At 45.1% G+C, this 17,877-nt stretch overlaps 2 protein-coding genes across 2 annotated transcripts in view; one reads left to right on the forward strand and one right to left on the reverse strand.

Moving 5' to 3' along the window:
• The first annotated feature begins 465 nt into the window (after positions 1-465).
• Positions 466-5,024, forward strand: slc31a2 (solute carrier family 31 member 2). The gene is made up of 4 exons (XM_046317488.1): positions 466-673; positions 3,090-3,156; positions 3,481-3,685; positions 3,944-5,024. The coding sequence occupies exons 1-4, from the start codon at positions 668-670 to the stop codon at positions 4,107-4,109; spliced, it is 444 nt and encodes a 147-aa protein (XP_046173444.1). The 5' UTR covers positions 466-667; the 3' UTR covers positions 4,110-5,024.
• A 93-nt stretch (positions 5,025-5,117) lies between these two features.
• Positions 5,118-17,877, reverse strand: part of LOC124007150 (protein Niban 2-like) — a 55,939-nt gene continuing 43,179 nt past the window's right edge. The window contains exons 7-14 of the mRNA XM_046317482.1: positions 14,832-14,936; positions 14,239-14,401; positions 9,183-9,370; positions 8,805-8,960; positions 8,447-8,566; positions 8,141-8,248; positions 7,795-7,906; positions 5,118-7,568 (exon numbers count right to left, since the gene is read on the reverse strand). Of these exons, the coding sequence (XP_046173438.1) occupies positions 6,475-7,568; positions 7,795-7,906; positions 8,141-8,248; positions 8,447-8,566; positions 8,805-8,960; positions 9,183-9,370; positions 14,239-14,401; positions 14,832-14,936 (2,046 nt within the window). The 3' untranslated portion in view covers positions 5,118-6,474. The remainder of the gene's footprint in view (positions 7,569-7,794; positions 7,907-8,140; positions 8,249-8,446; positions 8,567-8,804; positions 8,961-9,182; positions 9,371-14,238; positions 14,402-14,831; positions 14,937-17,877) is intronic.

Below are 17,877 nucleotides of genomic sequence, written 5' to 3' on the forward strand. Positions count from 1 at the left end.
GAGAAGCATGGTCAATTTTAAAACAACACTTTGCAATATGCCTTTCATTTCGTATGCATTATTAGACTATAAAGTATGCCTAAATGTGGGCTTAGCTATCACATTCGAGTGTAAGATTATATCTTTGTTTTATGGCGGTCCGCAAACAAATGTTATAGGTGCATGCCACCGCCTACTATCCTGTAGTATGAATTCATTACACTTTGTGAATGCAGTGAAATCTCGGTGAAATCTGCAGCTGCCACCACAACATCTATCCTCTGTCATTTGTGTTCCATTTCTGTGGTAGAATGGGGACCCCTACAGTTTATACACATAACTTTTTTCCACCGATACTACACATCTAGGAATCTCCCTTCCATACATTGCTGCCGATTGCATCTATCTGCCTTGCAAATTAATGATATGCACAAGACTACATCTACCATCTACCCTTGCGACATTTTAAAACGTCACGTGGTGCCGCGGCTCATCATTGTCAAACTGTGCTGGGCAGAAGAAGCATGGTAGCCTGTTGCCCTGCGGTCAGAAAGGAGAAGTGGAATGCAACTAAATCCCGTCAAAAAACAACGTCTCTTGTTCGCTCTTGTCCGTGATGGGGAGTCAAAGGGCCTGAGGAACCCCCCCCCAAAAAAACATCTTATTTGTCTGCTCAAGTTGATCAATCATGTCTGTAAGTAGGTTCTTCGCGTTGTGTTGCATTTGTTCATGTTTTTGTGATACAACACAATCATATGTAGGTAATACTTTCGCAGGGCATTAAGTACGGGGCGGCAGGTAGTCTAGTGGTTAGAGCGTTGGACTAGTAACCGAAAGGTTGTAAGTTCAAATCCCCGAGCTGCCAAGGTGCCTGAACAGGCAGTTAACCCACTGTTCCTAGGCCGTCATTGAAAATGAGAATTTGATCATAACTGACTTGCCTAGTTAAATAAAATGACTGTTTTGCATGAGAGAGAGCGAACGAACATGTTGTAGGCTACTTTATCTTTTTTTTTTAAAACCTTTACTTACGAAGAACGACAGATGTTTACCTTGTCGGGGATTCGATCTCGCAACCTTTCAGGTCACTAGTACATGGAAAGTGACCCATTTGCCCATCTGTAAATAGCCCATCCTTCCAACCAACTTCAAACCTCATCCCCATATTTGTTTTTCTGCTCTTTTGCAACCCAATATTTCTACTTGCACATTCTCATCTGCATATCTATCACTCCAGTGTGAATTTTCTAAATTGTAATTACTTCGCCATTATTGGCCTATTTATTGCCTTACCTCCTTACTTCATTTGCACACAGTGTATACAGATTTTTCTATTGTGTTATTGACTGTACGTTTGTTTATGTTTAACTCTGTGTTTTTGTCGCACTGCCGTTGCTTTATCTTGGCCAGGTCACAGTTGTAAATGAGAACTTGTTCTCAACTGGTCTACCTGGTTAAATAAAGGTCAAATAAACAGTCAAAGGCTCCTGCTGAGAATTTCATGAAGAAAAAGTGTATGTATGCGCCTATCTCACGGAGCTCGTTTTCCTTCACTGGCCTTGAGACACTGCATCCAGTTTAGGACACAGTAGGCTCTCTTGACAATCAAATTGGCTGATAATCTCACATGCGACAGCATGACTGTCTTTCCATAGTACTGCTATTGTTTGTCAGTACAAGCAGAATCTGTGCTCTAAGAATGGTGGTCATTGTCTTTAATTGCCACAAACTATTTGGACTATTGGTTTTGGTTGGAAGACCAGAGAGCCCCTTTGTCTTGGAATGCAAAACCTGTTGTGGTTGTTTTCTCTGGAAAGACTAACTTACAGTATGTCCTCCAGGGAAAACTGGACGAGTTTCTGCGAGTCCTGACTTAAGTTTATAGGAGATATGCAAATATATGATTGAAGGGGTTAGCCAAACCATAACCTACCGAGTATCTGGCTGTTGCTGCCTCTTATCAGGTGAAATTAAGTATACATATTTTTTATACTTATGTTATTCTGTAGCCTGTAAGTCCATACGATTGTGCTATTTTGTAACCTTTAAGTGAAAATGAATACTTACTGGAATTTGTGTGGGTGGTAGGGAGAGGAAAAGGAAATATATTAAGAACTATATATATAGTGGGGCAAAACAAGTATTTAGTCAGCCACCAATTGTGCAAGTTCTCCCATTTAAAGATGAGAGAGGCCTGTAATTTTCATCAAAGGTACACTTCAACTATGACAGACAAAATGAGAAAAAAAAATCACAAATCCAGAAAATCACATTGTAGGATTTTTAATGAATTTATTTGCAAATTATGGTGGAAAATAAGTATTATATACCTGCTAGAGTGCGTGCTACGGGTGGGTGTTGCTATGATCACAAGTGAGCTGAGATAAGGCAGATCTTTACCTAGCAGAGACTTATAGATGACCTGGAGCCAGTGGATTTGGCGACTAATATGTTGTAGTAGAGTAGAGTGTTAGGGGGTTATTTTGTCAAATGACGTCGCCAAATTCAAGGATGGGTAGGACAGTCAGGTGGAAATATGTTTTTATATTGTACTTGAATAGGAATATCTGTTTTATATTATACTGTCAATGAAACCCACCCTGAATTCAAGAGCATGTTGTGTCTCAAGCGATGGCAGGCACAACACAAACCTCAAACGATGTAAAGTCAGGTCTAAGCAACAACATATGCAAATAGGAAATAAAATCGTAGTTTATACATATTTTTAGATAAATGATACAGACCAATTGGTCATATTAACAGGAGTCAGTCTGTCTGGCAGAGTTCGGATCAACGGCAACAAAACACATGTAATAATAATAATAATAAATGCCATTTAGCAGACGCTTTTATCCAAAGCGACTTAGTCATGTGTGCATACATTCTACGTATGGGTGGTCCCGGGGATCGAACCCACTACCCTGGCGTTACAAGCGCCATGCTCTACCAACTGAGCTATAGGCACATCATTATCTACCTGACCAAGCCTTATATTTCACATACATGGATGTCCATGTAACCAGGATTTCCTGCACAGGTCCCAAACCTGGTCCGTTTCCTTGCAGTATACTGCTGTTTACTTGTTGTTCAATTGCTCTTTTCTCATCCAGATGACCTTTGAGGCAGGGAGCAGCGTGACGCTGCTGTTCCACTTCTGGGATGTGCAAGGACCTGCAGGTAGACAGACCTGTGCCCTCAGGAGAATCTAAATATCTTTTTGAACCCGTTTGTCTGGTTGGCTATTACATTTTGTCCAAGTACAGTTCAGCCCCACCATTCTGCATAGTGTTTCAGGTAGCAAATTAGCACTTGTTGCTTATAGGGCAGGTTGCTTATGTTCCAATAGGGCATCTAGTGACACATGCACTGGTTTCTTACACTCATTAAAATAACTGCTGTTGACTCTACAGTACTATAAATATAGCAGACACTTTTGGGGCCACTGTTGATGACCATCATTGTTGTCAACCGCAATAAGCTCTGTGGCCAATGTGTTTGCAGGGATGGTGCTGTCGGTGTTCGTGGTCCTCCTGTTGACAGTGTTCTACGAGCTGCTTAAGGTGTGGAGGGTCTGGCTGGGGAAGCGCCCCTCTCCCTTCCACTCCTCAGACTGCCGGGGAAGCAGCACTGCATTAGCCAGTAGCCTGTCGGTGTCCTCTCTGGCCCCCATGGAACAGACTGCCCCCACTCTCTCCCCCACGAACAGGTAGGATTCACACAGGAGCAGCCCTGCCCATGTAGTCGTCTGATTACCACGTTCCAGAGACGCTGGCTTTCATCCACCAGATCCCCAAATTGGCCAGAGAGCGCAAGCATCTGGTTTCACAGGCCGACGTGAATGACCGATCAATTATAAGAAAGCCGAGCAGGTCATTAGACCCGAGAGCCTGAAATGTGCACCTGTATATAATCACCCCCAGGGAGACTACTGTAATAACTGTTCTCCCCGTCTCATTTCACCCAGATGGCTTCTCCGTGGGATCCAGACAGCCCTGCACATCCTGCAGGTAACCCTTGGCTACATGCTGATGTTGTGTGTCATGTCCTACAACACCTGGATCTTCCTGGGGGTCATCTTGGGCTCCGTCCTGGGATACTTCATAGGGTTCCCGCTACTGGGTCAAATCTGATCAAACAGTGGAATCAACAGAACGAGAATAATCCTTTTCCTGGACTATAGATCTATAGGCACTAGTTATCCTGTTGGACAAAGATGTGCTCTGACAAACGTTTCACAGCACCTCATGGTGTTTTTCATACTGACCCTGTTGCACACTCCATGTGCGATAGATGTCCCCGTGATGATCTATCACTTCTCAAGTTTCCTGAAGTGAAAGGTGGTTCTCCCCTACTTATCTTAAAGCAGAGGTGTGCGGAGTAAAAAGCAAGATGGAGGCTTCCATAGTGCGACAAAGAGTACAGCATGGTAGGGGAGTGATCGAGCACACCCGTGGTACATTTAAGATAAGTCTCAGGAAGTGAATGCTTATTTGTGTGTGTGTTACCCTGTATGACCTACTGTACTATGCATATCCACTGATATGTTTGAGGAGACCTTGAGTTCAACCTATGGCCTCATTCTAGCATCTAACTCCAAGGTCAGGCTTACTTGCAGAGGGAACTGAGATTATGCATTTCGTCAGCACTAGTCACAAGACATTTTCTGGAATTTCCACTTTGACAGCACAGAAGCATGTGATTGAGTGTTGTAACTCTGTCAGACTCATTGGGTAAGTGTTTAAATTGCTCTTAAGTACATAGAGAACTGAAAATGTGGCTCTCGTTAATCATTTGTGAGAGAGACAGTATACCCCAACCTTTTAGTGCCTTGATATCCTAAAAACATTTCAGAGGCATATTTCCTGTTGAATTATACAGTAACCTAATCATGGATGAACGCAAAGCTTTGTCAAATCCTATTGATCTACAGTAAACTGAACGTAGATCATGGCCTGCTTTTAATCTGAGCTTTTCAATGGACTTTATATGAACATGTGCTTACTACTATTGTATTTTATTGATAGTAATAAAACAAATACCACTAACCTTTTGTTAACATATTTAATTAGATTTTTTAAAGTTACGGTTAAACAGTTTACCATTTTAGTCGAGATAGATGAGAAATAGAAAAAAAAACATCAAATCAATATATTTATTAATCCATAAGTATAGTCTGTCATACAAATCAATAAAAAAGCTCTCGCGTAGGGCTTTACACAAAATGAAGACTATAGCCGAGGATAACGCATTGGGCACCATACAGAGTATTTGTCATAAATAGAGGAAGGAAACAGAAGGACTCAGGTTCAGAGTGAACTATCCTTTTAAGTCACGGAGATACATGGACCTTTTTCCCCAAGACTACAAACTCAGCCTGGTTAAGAACAAATATATACACAGTGGCCATAAACATAGCATGGATAGAAAAATCATAAATCAAATTTCCCTCATTTTGAAGAGTGGGGAAAATAAACAAATATAGACTTGGTTTATTCCCTTGGTGGCCGGAGGAGACTGTGGACAAAGAGTACGGTGTGATGATCTGCACTCAAAGCCAACTTCATGTTATTTAGACTGACAAGAGACCTCTTCGTGACAAGGTACATAGCGTGCTGCCAACCATCTGCACAACACTCCCACATGAGAGATTCTGATGCGTCACGGTCAAGACAAGATATCAGCAGAGCAAGTCCCTTTAGTAATAACTAAACGTGCTCATGGCAGTGGCACTGTGGCTGGCGCAGGACCTCGAGCATCTACGATAACACTAGTGACTTTGTTAGTCAACTGGAAGCAGACAGAGAAGTAGGGAGTAAACAAGTGCCTCGTCATGCACTGTGAAAAGATTCCAGAAGGCCGCTTGTGAAAATAAAAAATGTAATGGTTCAAAAACGAGGCTTAAACTTATTTCAAGACAAAATCACTCTGGCTGATTTTATACACTAGTGTGCCAAGTCATTGTTAAAAGATGTTAAAAAGCAGAGCTCCCAGGCCCTGAATGCAACGATAGCTGAATCTCTATAATGATATGTTTGACAATGCCCATTACAGTAAGATGGCATGACAAAGAGGTAAAAACAGAGCTGTTTGTGTCAAAAGCCAGCTTACAGTGCCTCCTAGTGCTCAGGAAGAGGTCATGCAATGACCAGTGAGTGTGTACCCATGCACCGTGAAGTGTTCCACGTCTATCCTGCCATGCATCTCTATGAACATATCCTGAAGGCCCTTACACATGGGCATCTGTAGTGTAAATTAACTTTTCCACCTCATATTTGTCATCTCCAGAACCATACCAGTGTCTACATGTGAAAACGCTGCCTCTATGATCTGTGACACCACAGGGTTCAAAGTCAGAAAAAGGATTTTCAAAACCTCCAATAAGTTTCTTGCTCCCCATGTCACTTTTGATGATATCATAAGGAATGTTGACACTGGTATTGTGCTGGAGATTAAAATGAGGTTAAAAAAATGAAATTTTCTCCCTTGTCTTCCCATTCAAATGTCATATAAAACTTCAGTTTCAGAGTCCTCCCCGGTCTCAGAGTTGTCGTGAAGTGCAGCGTTTCCCTGTTCCACAATCACCTCAACCTCACCTGGATCGGTTAGAGAGTCCTCTGTTTTCAGAACATTCTTCATTGGCTGAGCTTCGCCCTCATCCAAGGCCTCATTGGTCAGTGACTGGAAGCCGCTGTCATCGTGGTGCCGGGGGCTGGAGTCAGCCAATGGTGGGGCCAGCTCAGCGTCAGAGTCTACGGCACACTCCGTTATCCTGTCTTCGTCCTCTTCCTGTACCGCCATCTCTATTTCCTGTATGGCATTCTCGATAGCCTCATCTTCTCCCTCGATGGCTGCCTCCACCTCGTCCTGCCTCTCCTCCTGTATCATTATCGCCATTTCCTGTAAGGCGTTCTCGATGCCCTCTACCTGGCCCTCAATAGCTGCCTCCCCTTTTTCCTGAAGCTCCCCCTCAGCTTTCTGGTCTGGACCTCTTTCTTTCAGCTGCTTGCTCACTTCCTGTGGGGCACTTTTCCACTGCAGTGACTTCCTGTGCACCTCCTCCACCACGGTGGTGATGAGCGTCACCTCCTCCTCTTCGCCCTCTAGCGTCAGCATCCCCGGCTCTGTCCCATTGGTGAGAACAGCCAAGTCCTCCTCCGAGGCCGGGACAATCATCTCCACCACCGGATTGATGAGGTAACGGATCTCCTGCACGTTGTCTGGGGAATTTGGCTCTGGTTCCATGGGGGCTCCCTCCTCCTCCTCCTCCTCCTCAGGGATGAAATCCACCCCCTCCTCCATCTCCCCCTCCTCGGGGATGAAATCCACCCCCGGCACCTCTAAGCACGACTCGTAGGGCAGCGGGCCCATCCCGTCCAGCTTGATCATGGAGACCACTTGCCTGCGCCGCCATTTGGACCGGCCACATCCTTCCGGGGACTCGTCAGACTCCTCATCCCCGTCCCCGAACTGGGCGGCCCAGTCTACAGAGGGGCTCTCCCCCAGCAGGTGGAGGTCGGGGTCGCTGTTCGCCAGGATCATGCTGTCTCTGTACAGGTTGTGTCTCTTCTGGACTGCCGCCTCTTTCACAGCTGTAGGCACACAGAGATTTACGTCAGCGCCAAATTCACAAATCGCCTCAGATTAGCACTGCTGAATCTGCTGATCTAGGATCAGGTCCCCCCCTGTCTATATAATCATACGTGTGCTCTAAAAAAAAAAAAAACTGATCCTAGATTAGCAGTCCTATCCGGAGATGCTTTACGAATGGTCTAGCCTATGCCGGGCCAGTGTCTTCAACGCATGTCCACCACTCACCCATCATGATGTCCTTGGTGACAGACTGCAGCACCACCTCCTCAAACATGTTCTCCACCAGGATGAACCGGGAGAAGTCCTCAAAGATCAGCTCCTGGAAGGGAGGGAGGTCCTGAGAGGGAGGTAGAGATGTTGTTACAGACTAATGCACTAGACATAGGTGACATCCCAAGTGGCACCCCAGTCCCTTATATAGTGCACTACTTTTGACCAGAGCCTAAATAGATTACAGGGTTCCATATGAGACAGAACCATAGAGTAAAGGGGTGGCTGGAGTGTGAGGGGGATCTGTGTCTTAGGAGACTAGGATAGCTGGAAAAAGAGACTTAAAACCAGTGAGCCTCACCGGATGGCAGGAGGGAGCCAGCTGCTTCAGCATGTAGGGGATGATGATCTGTAGCAGGGCCTCTCTGAAGAACTTCTTACGCACCGTGCTACTGTCATAGTCATATTTCTGACAGGGACAGACAGAGGGACGCAGACAGAAGACATTAGACTCTTTGATGGCAAGGGTTGCCAAAAATTCCCAGTGTTTCCGGTCTACCGATTGGAATTTTCCCGGAATCAGGAGGGAATCAGCAGGAAATCTGGAATCCTCCATTCAGAATCAGTCATTCCCCTTCATCCTTATCCCCCCCTCAGTCTAACTAACCTTCAGCACTCTGTCCTGGCAGCATTGGATGGTCTTACACAGGTTCTCTCCTCTCTGGTCCTTTTCCTCCAGACTCTGGTGCAGCAGCTGTTCGAACGTGTACACAGCGTTGTCCATTTGCTTTTACCCAGAGGAGAGAGAGGACATTAGTGATACACTGGGGGAAAAGACAGACCGTCAACGATCTCACGTAGCTCATTCGTTCCTATGGTGTTCAATGAAACACCCTCTCTCGCGACCAGATGGTACCCCTACAATCTGTCACAAAGTGCAGTAAGAACAATAACTACAGTGTTGGTAGTCTCGTGTGGCAGCTTCATACCCACCAGGTAGTGGGATTTGTGGGTTAAGATCTCACCTCTCTCATGAGGATCTGAGCCCTCTGGATGAACACAGAGGGGCTGGACACATCAAATCTCTGCTGCAGCCCTTCCAGACTCAGCTGCTCCACCTTCTCATAGCAGCTCTGCATCTTCACCGGGTGGAACGCCAGCATAGAGATCTTCTCCATGTGCTGAGAGAGGGGAGGGGAGAAAGGAGAGAGCGAGAAAAAGGGAGAGAAGGAGGGCAGAGAGAGGAGGGGGGAAAGAGACGGACCGAGATGAGTTGAGGACATGACAACACCGAGCACTTAAACAGATCCTCAGTACATTTTATAGAACAGTCACAGAGGTCACCAAGGGCTGTAGGCGTGAACTCCAACTTGTGTCTTCAAGTCCTCCGGTGGTCCACTCACCTCCCCCAGTTTGTCCTTGCCCCCTCCGTTGAGCGTGTTCTTGCTGACCTCCACCAGCTCTCTGAAGAAGACGTCTCGTACCTCGGAGAAGCCTCTGCTGGTGGGCTCCATCAAGGCTTCCAGGATGGAGCTGACGTAGGGCTGGACGCTGCGCCGAAGGAGCTGCTCTGCCCTGGGCAACACCAGAGCTACGGAAGGGGGGGGGGGGGTGGAGGAGGCAATAAGGAGTACGGTTAGTCCCCATGGTCAGTAGACAGTAAACACCCACACTTCAAGACCACAGTAATACCAAGCATTACCCAGAGACATCCGACTGAAAAGTCTGGAGAAAAGGAACCAAAATATCATTAGCCGTCAAACCTGTGACTGAAATGGAGAAATGATGCAGCCATGATATGAAGTACTACTAACCTGGCTGCTACTGTAGGCCTAAATGCCCAACTAACAAAGTCATGAACAGTGGTCAGTCATTTCCACTGTATTGTAATCAGATCCCGATCAACTGTTCTGGCACAGGAGGCAACCATGACAAAGTGAAGGTGGAACAGACTGCTATGCCAAACGTAGGTAAGCATTGCCACACCTCTGGTAAGAACTACATCAGTCAATCAATCACATGCATTTATAAAACTATTTTTTACATCAGCATATGTCAAAAGTGATTATACACAAACCCAGCCTAAAACCCCATAGAGTTTTGCAGATGTAGAAGCACAGTGGCTAGGAAAAACTCCCTAGAAAGGCCAGAACCTAGGAAGAAACCTAGAGAGGAACCAGGCTCTGAGGGGTGGAGATAAGAGAACATGGCCATTAACACCAGATTGATGGTCATCTATGAACATCAGGGTCAAATAATAATCACAGTAGTTGTAGAGGGTGCAACAGGTCAGCACCTCAGGAGTAAATGTCAGTTGGCTTTTCAGAGGTTAAGAGACAGCAGGCACATAAAAAGTGTTTAACATGATCTGTGAATGACTACCTCATCTCTGTACCCCACACACACCATTTTCTGTAAGGTCCCTCAGTCAAGCAGTGAATTTCAAACAGATTTAACCACAAAGGTCAGGGAGATTTTCCAATGCCTCGCAAAGAAAAGCCACCTATTGGTAGATGGGTAAAATAAAAAAGCAGACATTGAATATCCCTTTGAGCATGGTGAAGTTATTAAATACACTTTGGATGGTGTATCAGTACACCCAGTCGCTACAAAGGTACAGGCGTCCTTCCGAACTCAGTTGGTGAATTTAAACCAGTTACAAAGTTTAATGGCTTTAGAAACCAGAGTATGGATTAACAACATAGTTACTCCACAATACTAACCTAAATGACAGAATGAAAAGGAAGCTTGTGCAGAAAAGATATTCCAAGACATGCATTCTTTGAAGTTTAATACTTTTGAATATTTGTAGCTACTTTAAGTAAATACCTGCAGTCAACTTGTGCAATATCTTTGGGAAATAAAGAAAATTGCATTCTTAATTTCACCTGTCAAATTATCATCAAGCTTACTGTATGTAGTCACATGTCACGTGGTGTTTGTTTACAAGCAGACCGCAGCCCTGTGAGTCGCTCACTGTTGCGCAGCATGTACCATGTGCCAGCTGAGGGGTATTTAAGTCTGTATTAAAGCCCTTTTTTGGTGGAAAACTAGCCTATGCCCTCGTAGGCTCACCCATGGCTGCCCTGTCATGTGAAATCCATAGATTAGGGCCGAATTTCTTTCTTTCTATTGCCCGATTTCCTTATATGAACTGTAATCGCCTCATTTATATTTTTGTTCAGTATATACACTACCGGTCTAAAGTTCTAGAACACCTACTCATTCTTCATTTTTTACATTGTAGAAATTCCACAAATTAACTTTTAACAAGGCACACCTGTTAATTGAAATGTATTCCAGGTGACTACCTCATGAAGCTGGTTGAGAGAATGCCAAGAGTGTGCAAAGCAGTCATCAAGGCAAAGGCTGGCTCCTTCGAAGAATCTCAAATATATTTTGATTTGTTTAACACTTTTTTGGTTACTACATGATTCCATATGTGTTATTTCATAATTGTGAGGTCTTTACTATTATTGTACAATGTAGAAAATAGTAAAAACAAAGTAAAACCCTTGAATGAGCAGGTGTCCAAACTTTTGACTGGTACTGCATGTATAGAGAAACACACACGCGATGGGATGCATAGACATTATGGACAGTAAGTGGATAGAATATGTAGTATATCTGAATAATGTGTAAGATATACTATTCTATGTACAGCAATAGTTAAGTAGGATGGCCTTGACTAGAATACAGTATATACATATGAAGTGGGTAAAACAGTATGTAAACATTATTAAAGTGACCAGGGTTCCATGACTATGTGCATAGGGTAGCAGCCTCTAAGGTGCAGGGTTAAGTAACTGGGTGGTAGCCGGGTAGTGACAGTGACTAAGTTCAGGGCAGGGTACTGGGTGGAGGCCGGCTCATGATGGCTATTTAACAGTCTAATGGCCTTGAGATGAAAGCTGTTTTTCAGTCTCTCTGTCCCAGCTTTGATGCACCTGTACTGACCTCACCTTCGGGATGATAGCGGGGTGAACAGGCAGTGGCTCGGGTAGTTGATGTCCTTGATGATCTTCTTGGTGTTCCTGTGACACCGGGTGCTGTAGATGTCCTGGAGGGCAGGCAGTGTGCTCCCGGTGATGCGTTGGGCAGACCGCACCACACTCTGGAGAGCCCTGTGGTTGTGGACGATACAGTTGCCATACCAGGCAGTGATACAGCCCGACAGGATGTTCAATGGTGAATCTGTAAAAGTTGGTCTTCGGTGGGCCAAGCCAGATGTATTAATGTGTACGCCATATGTGGGTGGTCTCCTGAAGTCCACAATCACTTATTTTTGTTGACGTTGAGAGGTTATCTTCCTGCACCACTCCACCAGGGCCCTCACCTCCTCCCTGTAGGCTGTTGTGTCTTCTGCAAACTTGATGAATGAGTTGGAGGTGTGCTTGGCCACGCAGATATTAATCCACAGATAAGTTTGTTTCTAGTAATCTCTCCTCCTTCAGGCTTCTGACTTATATGGAGGTTGGCAACCAACTTTAAGGTGCTTAACCACCAACTACCACCAACTGGACTGGAGTGTGGACCTCAGGTCATCTTTTAATCTCCCACGTGGATATTTGCTCCTAAAAATCAATGAGGACTTGCGGAGAGGCAGGACTTGCGGAGAGGCAGGACTTGCGGAGAGGCAGGACTTGCGGAGAGGCAGGACTTGCGGAGAGGCAGGACTTGCGGAGAGGCAGGACTTGCGGAGAGGCAGGACTTGCGGAGAGGCAGGACTTGCGGCGCGTCAAGTGTCACAAATAGAACCAAGTTCTGTTTTAGTGCCTGGCTACGCAGACGTGGGTGCAATGATTGAATAGCATGACGTGATCGGTGAGGTCAGCATGAAATGGGTGTTGGGTGTTTTTCAGGATAAATGGTTAAATCTGCTTTCCAACAGACACTGGGAGGTGAATTCAGCTTTCAGCAAGACAATAACCTACAACACAAGGCCAAATCTACACTGGAGTTGCTTACCAAGAAGACAGTGAAAGTTCCTGAGTGGCCGAGTTACAGTTTTGACTTGAAACTACAGCAAGACCTGAAAATGGTTTTCTAGCAATGATCAACAACCAATTTGGTAGATCTTGAAGAATATTGAAAAGAATAATGGGCAAATGTTGCACAATCCAGGTGTGGAAAGCCCTTAGAGACTTACCCAGAAAGACTCAGCTGTAATCGCTGCCAAAGATGCTTCTAGAAAGTATTGACTAGGGGGGGAATACTTATGTAAATGAGACACGTCTGTATTTCATTTTCAATAAAATGTGCACCGTGTTCTAAAAACATGTTTATACTTTGTCATTATGGGGTACTATATGTAGATGAGTTTCTCACCATCTACTTAATCCATTTTGAGTTCTGTCTAACAACAAAATATGGAAAAGTCAAGGGGCATGAATACTTTCTGAAGGGACTGTAATGCTGTATGTGACCAGTTACTGTAGTGTAACTAAATACAAAACCATAATAAAAATATTCCATACACACACTAATAAACACAGGACATGTGAGCCCTGGCCTCCAGTGACATCCAAGGAATGCAGTCCTTCAACATTGTCTCCATGAGAAACTAAACATAAGAGAAAATGTTAGAGCAGGAAGGCAGAGATATGAGAGGGGCGAGAGGGATGAGAGGGATGAGAGAGAGAGAGGGGCGAGAGAGAGGGGCGAGAGAGATGAGAGAGAGGGGTGAAAGGGATGAGAGAGAGGGGTGAGAGAGGGGCGAGAGAGATGAGCGTAAGGGATAAGGAGTGAGGGATAAGACCCTTCTATCCCAAATGGCACTTTATTCCCTACATAGTCCACACTACTTTTGACTAAAGAGATAGGGATTGTCAAAAGTTGTGCACTATGTAGGGAATAGGTGCCATTGGGGACGCATTCAATGACTGATCTAACTGCACTCAACAAACCACAAACACTAGAAATGACAAACCGTTGCTAACAAAGGCCCCTCTGTTGAGGAGCATTGCAGCACTGCTCATTTTACAGCGCAAACACTTCGGTAATTCCCTGGACTCTCCACTAGACGCTTGGACTGAAAAAGTGCCATCGTTGAGACAACTAACGCACTGTGATTAAGTCGACACACTGCATCACAGCCTGTGTGTGTGTGTCTAAAGTGGAAGGAGTGTTTCCTGTGGGTGCTGCTGTGTCACAACATGAGGTGAGAGGGTGTCAGGATATATATATTAAAGCGTGTGCGTGTCAGGACGCACCTCTCACCGCGGATCTTGAGGTGAGAGGGTGTCAGGATATATTTTTTAAAGCGTGTGCATGTGTGCGTGCCAGGATGCGCCTCTCACCGCGGATCTTGAGGTGAGAGGGTGTCAGGATATATTTTTTAAAGCGTGTGCATGTGTGCGTGCCAGGATGCGCCTCTCACCGCGGATCTTGAGGTGAGAGGGTGTCAGGATATATTTTTTAAAGCGTGTGCATGTGTGCGTGCCAGGATGCGCCTCTCACCGCGGATCTTGCCGCTGACGTGCTCCTTGGAGGTGATAATCTGGTCCATGTCTGTGCGTAGAGCGGCGTCTAGACGGGGCGTCTCTACCTCACAGGCCTGGACGAGAGCCTCGTATTGGGCCTGGGTCTGAGACGACACCTGCTTATACACCGCCTCAGAGATCTGGAGAGGGACAGGGAGAGCGAGAGAGAGAGAGGGTTGTCCCAGATTCCACCCTATTCCACAACCTTTGACCAGGGCACATAATGCACGTGTAGGCTGGTCAAAAGTAGTGCACTATGTAGGGAATAGGGTGCCATGGGGTTCTGGTCTAAAGTAGTGCACTATGTAGGGAACAGGGTGCCATGGTGTCTGGTCTAAAGTAGTGCACTATGTAGGGAATAGGGGGCCATGGGGTTCTGGTCTAAAGTAGTGCACTATGTAGGGAATAGGGGGCCATTTGGGACGCACTCACACAATCAGCAATGTGATCAGGAATGTTGGGCCAGGAGTTTTCCAGACCATGTGACCTGAACAGGAAAAAGCGTGTGCTCAGGGAAACCTCTGGGGCCTGGGAAGGAACAGAGTGCAGCATGTAGGTAGAACGACTCACCAGCATCCAGTTCCTCTGTCTCTGTTGTATCTTCCCCTTCAGACGAGGACCAATCAGATTCCTCAGCTCTGGGTAGAGGGTCTCCATCACTAGGTTGGCTAGGATCTACACACACACACACAGCATTAATCACTTACAATCTTTAAAGTGTGTCTGGGATGTGCCTGTATGAGTAACCAAGAGAAGTAACTAGTGGCTGGCAGGACTTGGCACCTAGTAAAAGCATATGAGACTTTAGAGAGAGGCTTTGTTGTTGGAGTTCGGTGTTCCCACAACAGAGAAAATGACAAGGTGTTGTGTCAGTCTTAATCTTTGTGGCCTTTCAAACAGAACAGTAACAAACACACAACTGGCAACCTGTAGAGCGCAACCACTTCAGAGTCACCTACATGAATGGGTTGACTGGTGCGTTTGCACAAGAGTATGCAGGTTCAGTACATGAGTCCATCCCAAATGGCACCCTATTCCCTATAAGCACACTACTTTGACCAGGGCTCACAGTAATATATGGCACCTTTACACAACATAATAATAATAATTGCTAAATGTATGAGTGAGGAGCTGTTCACAATATTCCTATTTTGTATGTCGTATTTATTATGGATCCCCATTAGTTCCTGCCAAGGCAGCAGCTCCTCTTCCTGGGGTCCAGCAAACTGAAGGCAGTTCTACAATTTTAAAAACCTTACAATACATTTCACAACACATTAAGTGTGTGCCCTCTGGCCACTAATCTACTACCACACATCTACAGTGCATTTAGAATGTACTCAGACCTGGACTTTTTTACATTCGCCTTATTCTAAAGATAGTTTTTTTTATATTTTTAATCCCATCAATCTGGGCCCCCGAGTGGCACAGCGGTCTAAGGCACTGCAGCGTAGTGCTAGAGGTGTCACTACAGACCCTGGTTCGATCCCGAGCTGTATCACAACCAGCCGTGATCGGGAGTCCCATAGGGCGGCGCACAATTGGCCCAGCATTGTCCGGGCCAATCATTGTAAATAAGAAATTGTTCTTAAATAAAATACATTTTAAAAATCTACACACAATACCACATAACGACAAAGTGAAAACAGGTTTTTAGAAATGTTTGCAAATATTTTACAAATAAAAAAAATAAAACAAATTACATAAGAATTCAGACCCTTTGCTATGAGACTCAAGATTGGAGCTCAGGTGCGTCCTGTTTCCATTGATCATCCTTGAGATGTTTCCACAACTTGGAGTTGTTCAATTGATGGGACATGATTTGGAAAGGCACACACCTGTCTATATAAGGTCCCACAGTTGACAGCGCTTGTCAGAGCAAAAACCAATCCATGAGGTTGAAGGAATTGTCCGTAGAGCACCGAGAGAGGATTATGTCAAGGCACAAATCTGGGGAAGGGTAAAAAAACATTTCTGCAGCATTGAAGGTCCCCAAGAGCACAGTGTCCTCCATCATTCTTAAATGGAAGAAGTTTGGAACCACCAAAACTCTTCCTAGAGCTGGCCGTCTGGCCAAACTGAGCAATCGGGGGAGAAGGGCCTTGGTCAGAGAGGTGACCAAGAACCCGAAGGTCACTGATAAAGCTCCAGAGTTTCCCTGTGGAGATGGGAGAACCTTCCAGAAGGCCAACCATCTCTGCAGCAATCCACCAATCAGGGCTTTATGGTGGAGTGACCAGACGGAAGCCACTCCTCAATAAAAAGGTACATGACAGCCCACTTGGAGTTTCCCAAAAGACACCTAAAGGACTCTGACCATAAGAAACAAGATTCTCTGGTCTGATGAAAGGGAGATTGAACTCTTTGGCCTGAATGCCAAGCGCCACATCTGGAGGAAACCTGGCACCATCCCTACAGTGAAGCATGGTGGCAGCATCATGCTGGAGGGAATGTTTGTGCAGTACAGATCCTTCCAACAGGACAACGACCCTAAGCACACAGCCAAGACAGGTGTGCCAAAGCAAACTTCCCAAATACAGGTGTGCCAAGCTTGTAGTGTCATACCGAAGACGAGGCTGTAATCGTGTAGATTTGAGTGAGAATGAGAAATAATATGGCAGCAACATAAAAATGTGGCAAAGGTCAAAGGTCTGAATACTTCCCAAATGCAGTGTATAACAGAAATCAGTGTGTGCATAGTGCTATTAAAGACACCTTCAGGTCAGTGTCTGAGACAGGATGCAGTTTGACCACTATGTAACTAATATCATGGGTCATTGATTCATTCTGCATTAAATAAGTAATGTAAAATATGTTTTCATATACAGTAGCATGGTATTTTACGCCCCAATCTCGCCCCAATTAAAATACACACACTCCAAAACAGATACGTCTGCTGGGATTGGGTTTGTCAGAGGGCCAGTTCTCCATTTCCCTTTGCTCATTACTGGTTCTGCATTATAAAAGGTGCTTACAGGCACACACACAGCTTTTTACCTGCAGCGCATACGCCTCACTAGATTAACAGCAAACATTTATAAAAACGCACTCAAACACTGAACACACACACCTCAGTCCACCCCTCCAATCCAACCAATCATACAGTCACTCACTTGAAAATGCCAATTTTTTATTTAACCTTTATTTAACTAGGCAAGTCAGTTAAGAACAAATTCTTACTTACAATGACGTCCTACAAGGGAAACAGTGGGTTAACTGCCTTGTTCAGGGGCAGAAGGACAGATTTTTTTACCTTGTCAGCTTGGCGATTCGATCCAGCCACCTTTCAGTTACCGAAGCTCATTGGCTGAAACTCAAATTGCTAGGGAGCTGGCCCGCGTTGGAGGAAAAGGCGCCACACAGGTTCCAGAAATTAGTAAGGTAATTAGGTAAGCCACTAATTCTGCTCATACACTATGCATGTATAAACTACACATTGACACATCCAGCCCAAAGCAGGAGGTTTACCAGTCGCCAAAGTTCAGGACCATGTCTTTAAAGCCCAAATTATACCGGGCCTGATTGTCCCATTTGAATTACATCCACAATTAGAAGTGATCGTAGGGTGTGGCGTTACACAAGATGGCCAGATGGTGGTTTACTCATGGGCCACAGC

Source organism: Oncorhynchus gorbuscha, linkage group LG20 (genome assembly GCF_021184085.1).
Source record: "Oncorhynchus gorbuscha isolate QuinsamMale2020 ecotype Even-year linkage group LG20, OgorEven_v1.0, whole genome shotgun sequence".
NCBI classification, from domain to species: domain Eukaryota; kingdom Metazoa; phylum Chordata; class Actinopteri; order Salmoniformes; family Salmonidae; genus Oncorhynchus; species Oncorhynchus gorbuscha.

Bases quoted from the DNA above. Each gene is read 5' to 3' on its own strand.
- slc31a2 (XM_046317488.1), top strand. The intron at 3,157-3,480 runs GTAGACAGACCT...ATGTGTTTGCAG, and splicing joins GGATGTGCAAGGACCTGCAG to GGATGGTGCTGTCGGTGTTC. The intron at 3,686-3,943 runs GTAGGATTCACA...CATTTCACCCAG, and splicing joins ACTCTCTCCCCCACGAACAG to ATGGCTTCTCCGTGGGATCC.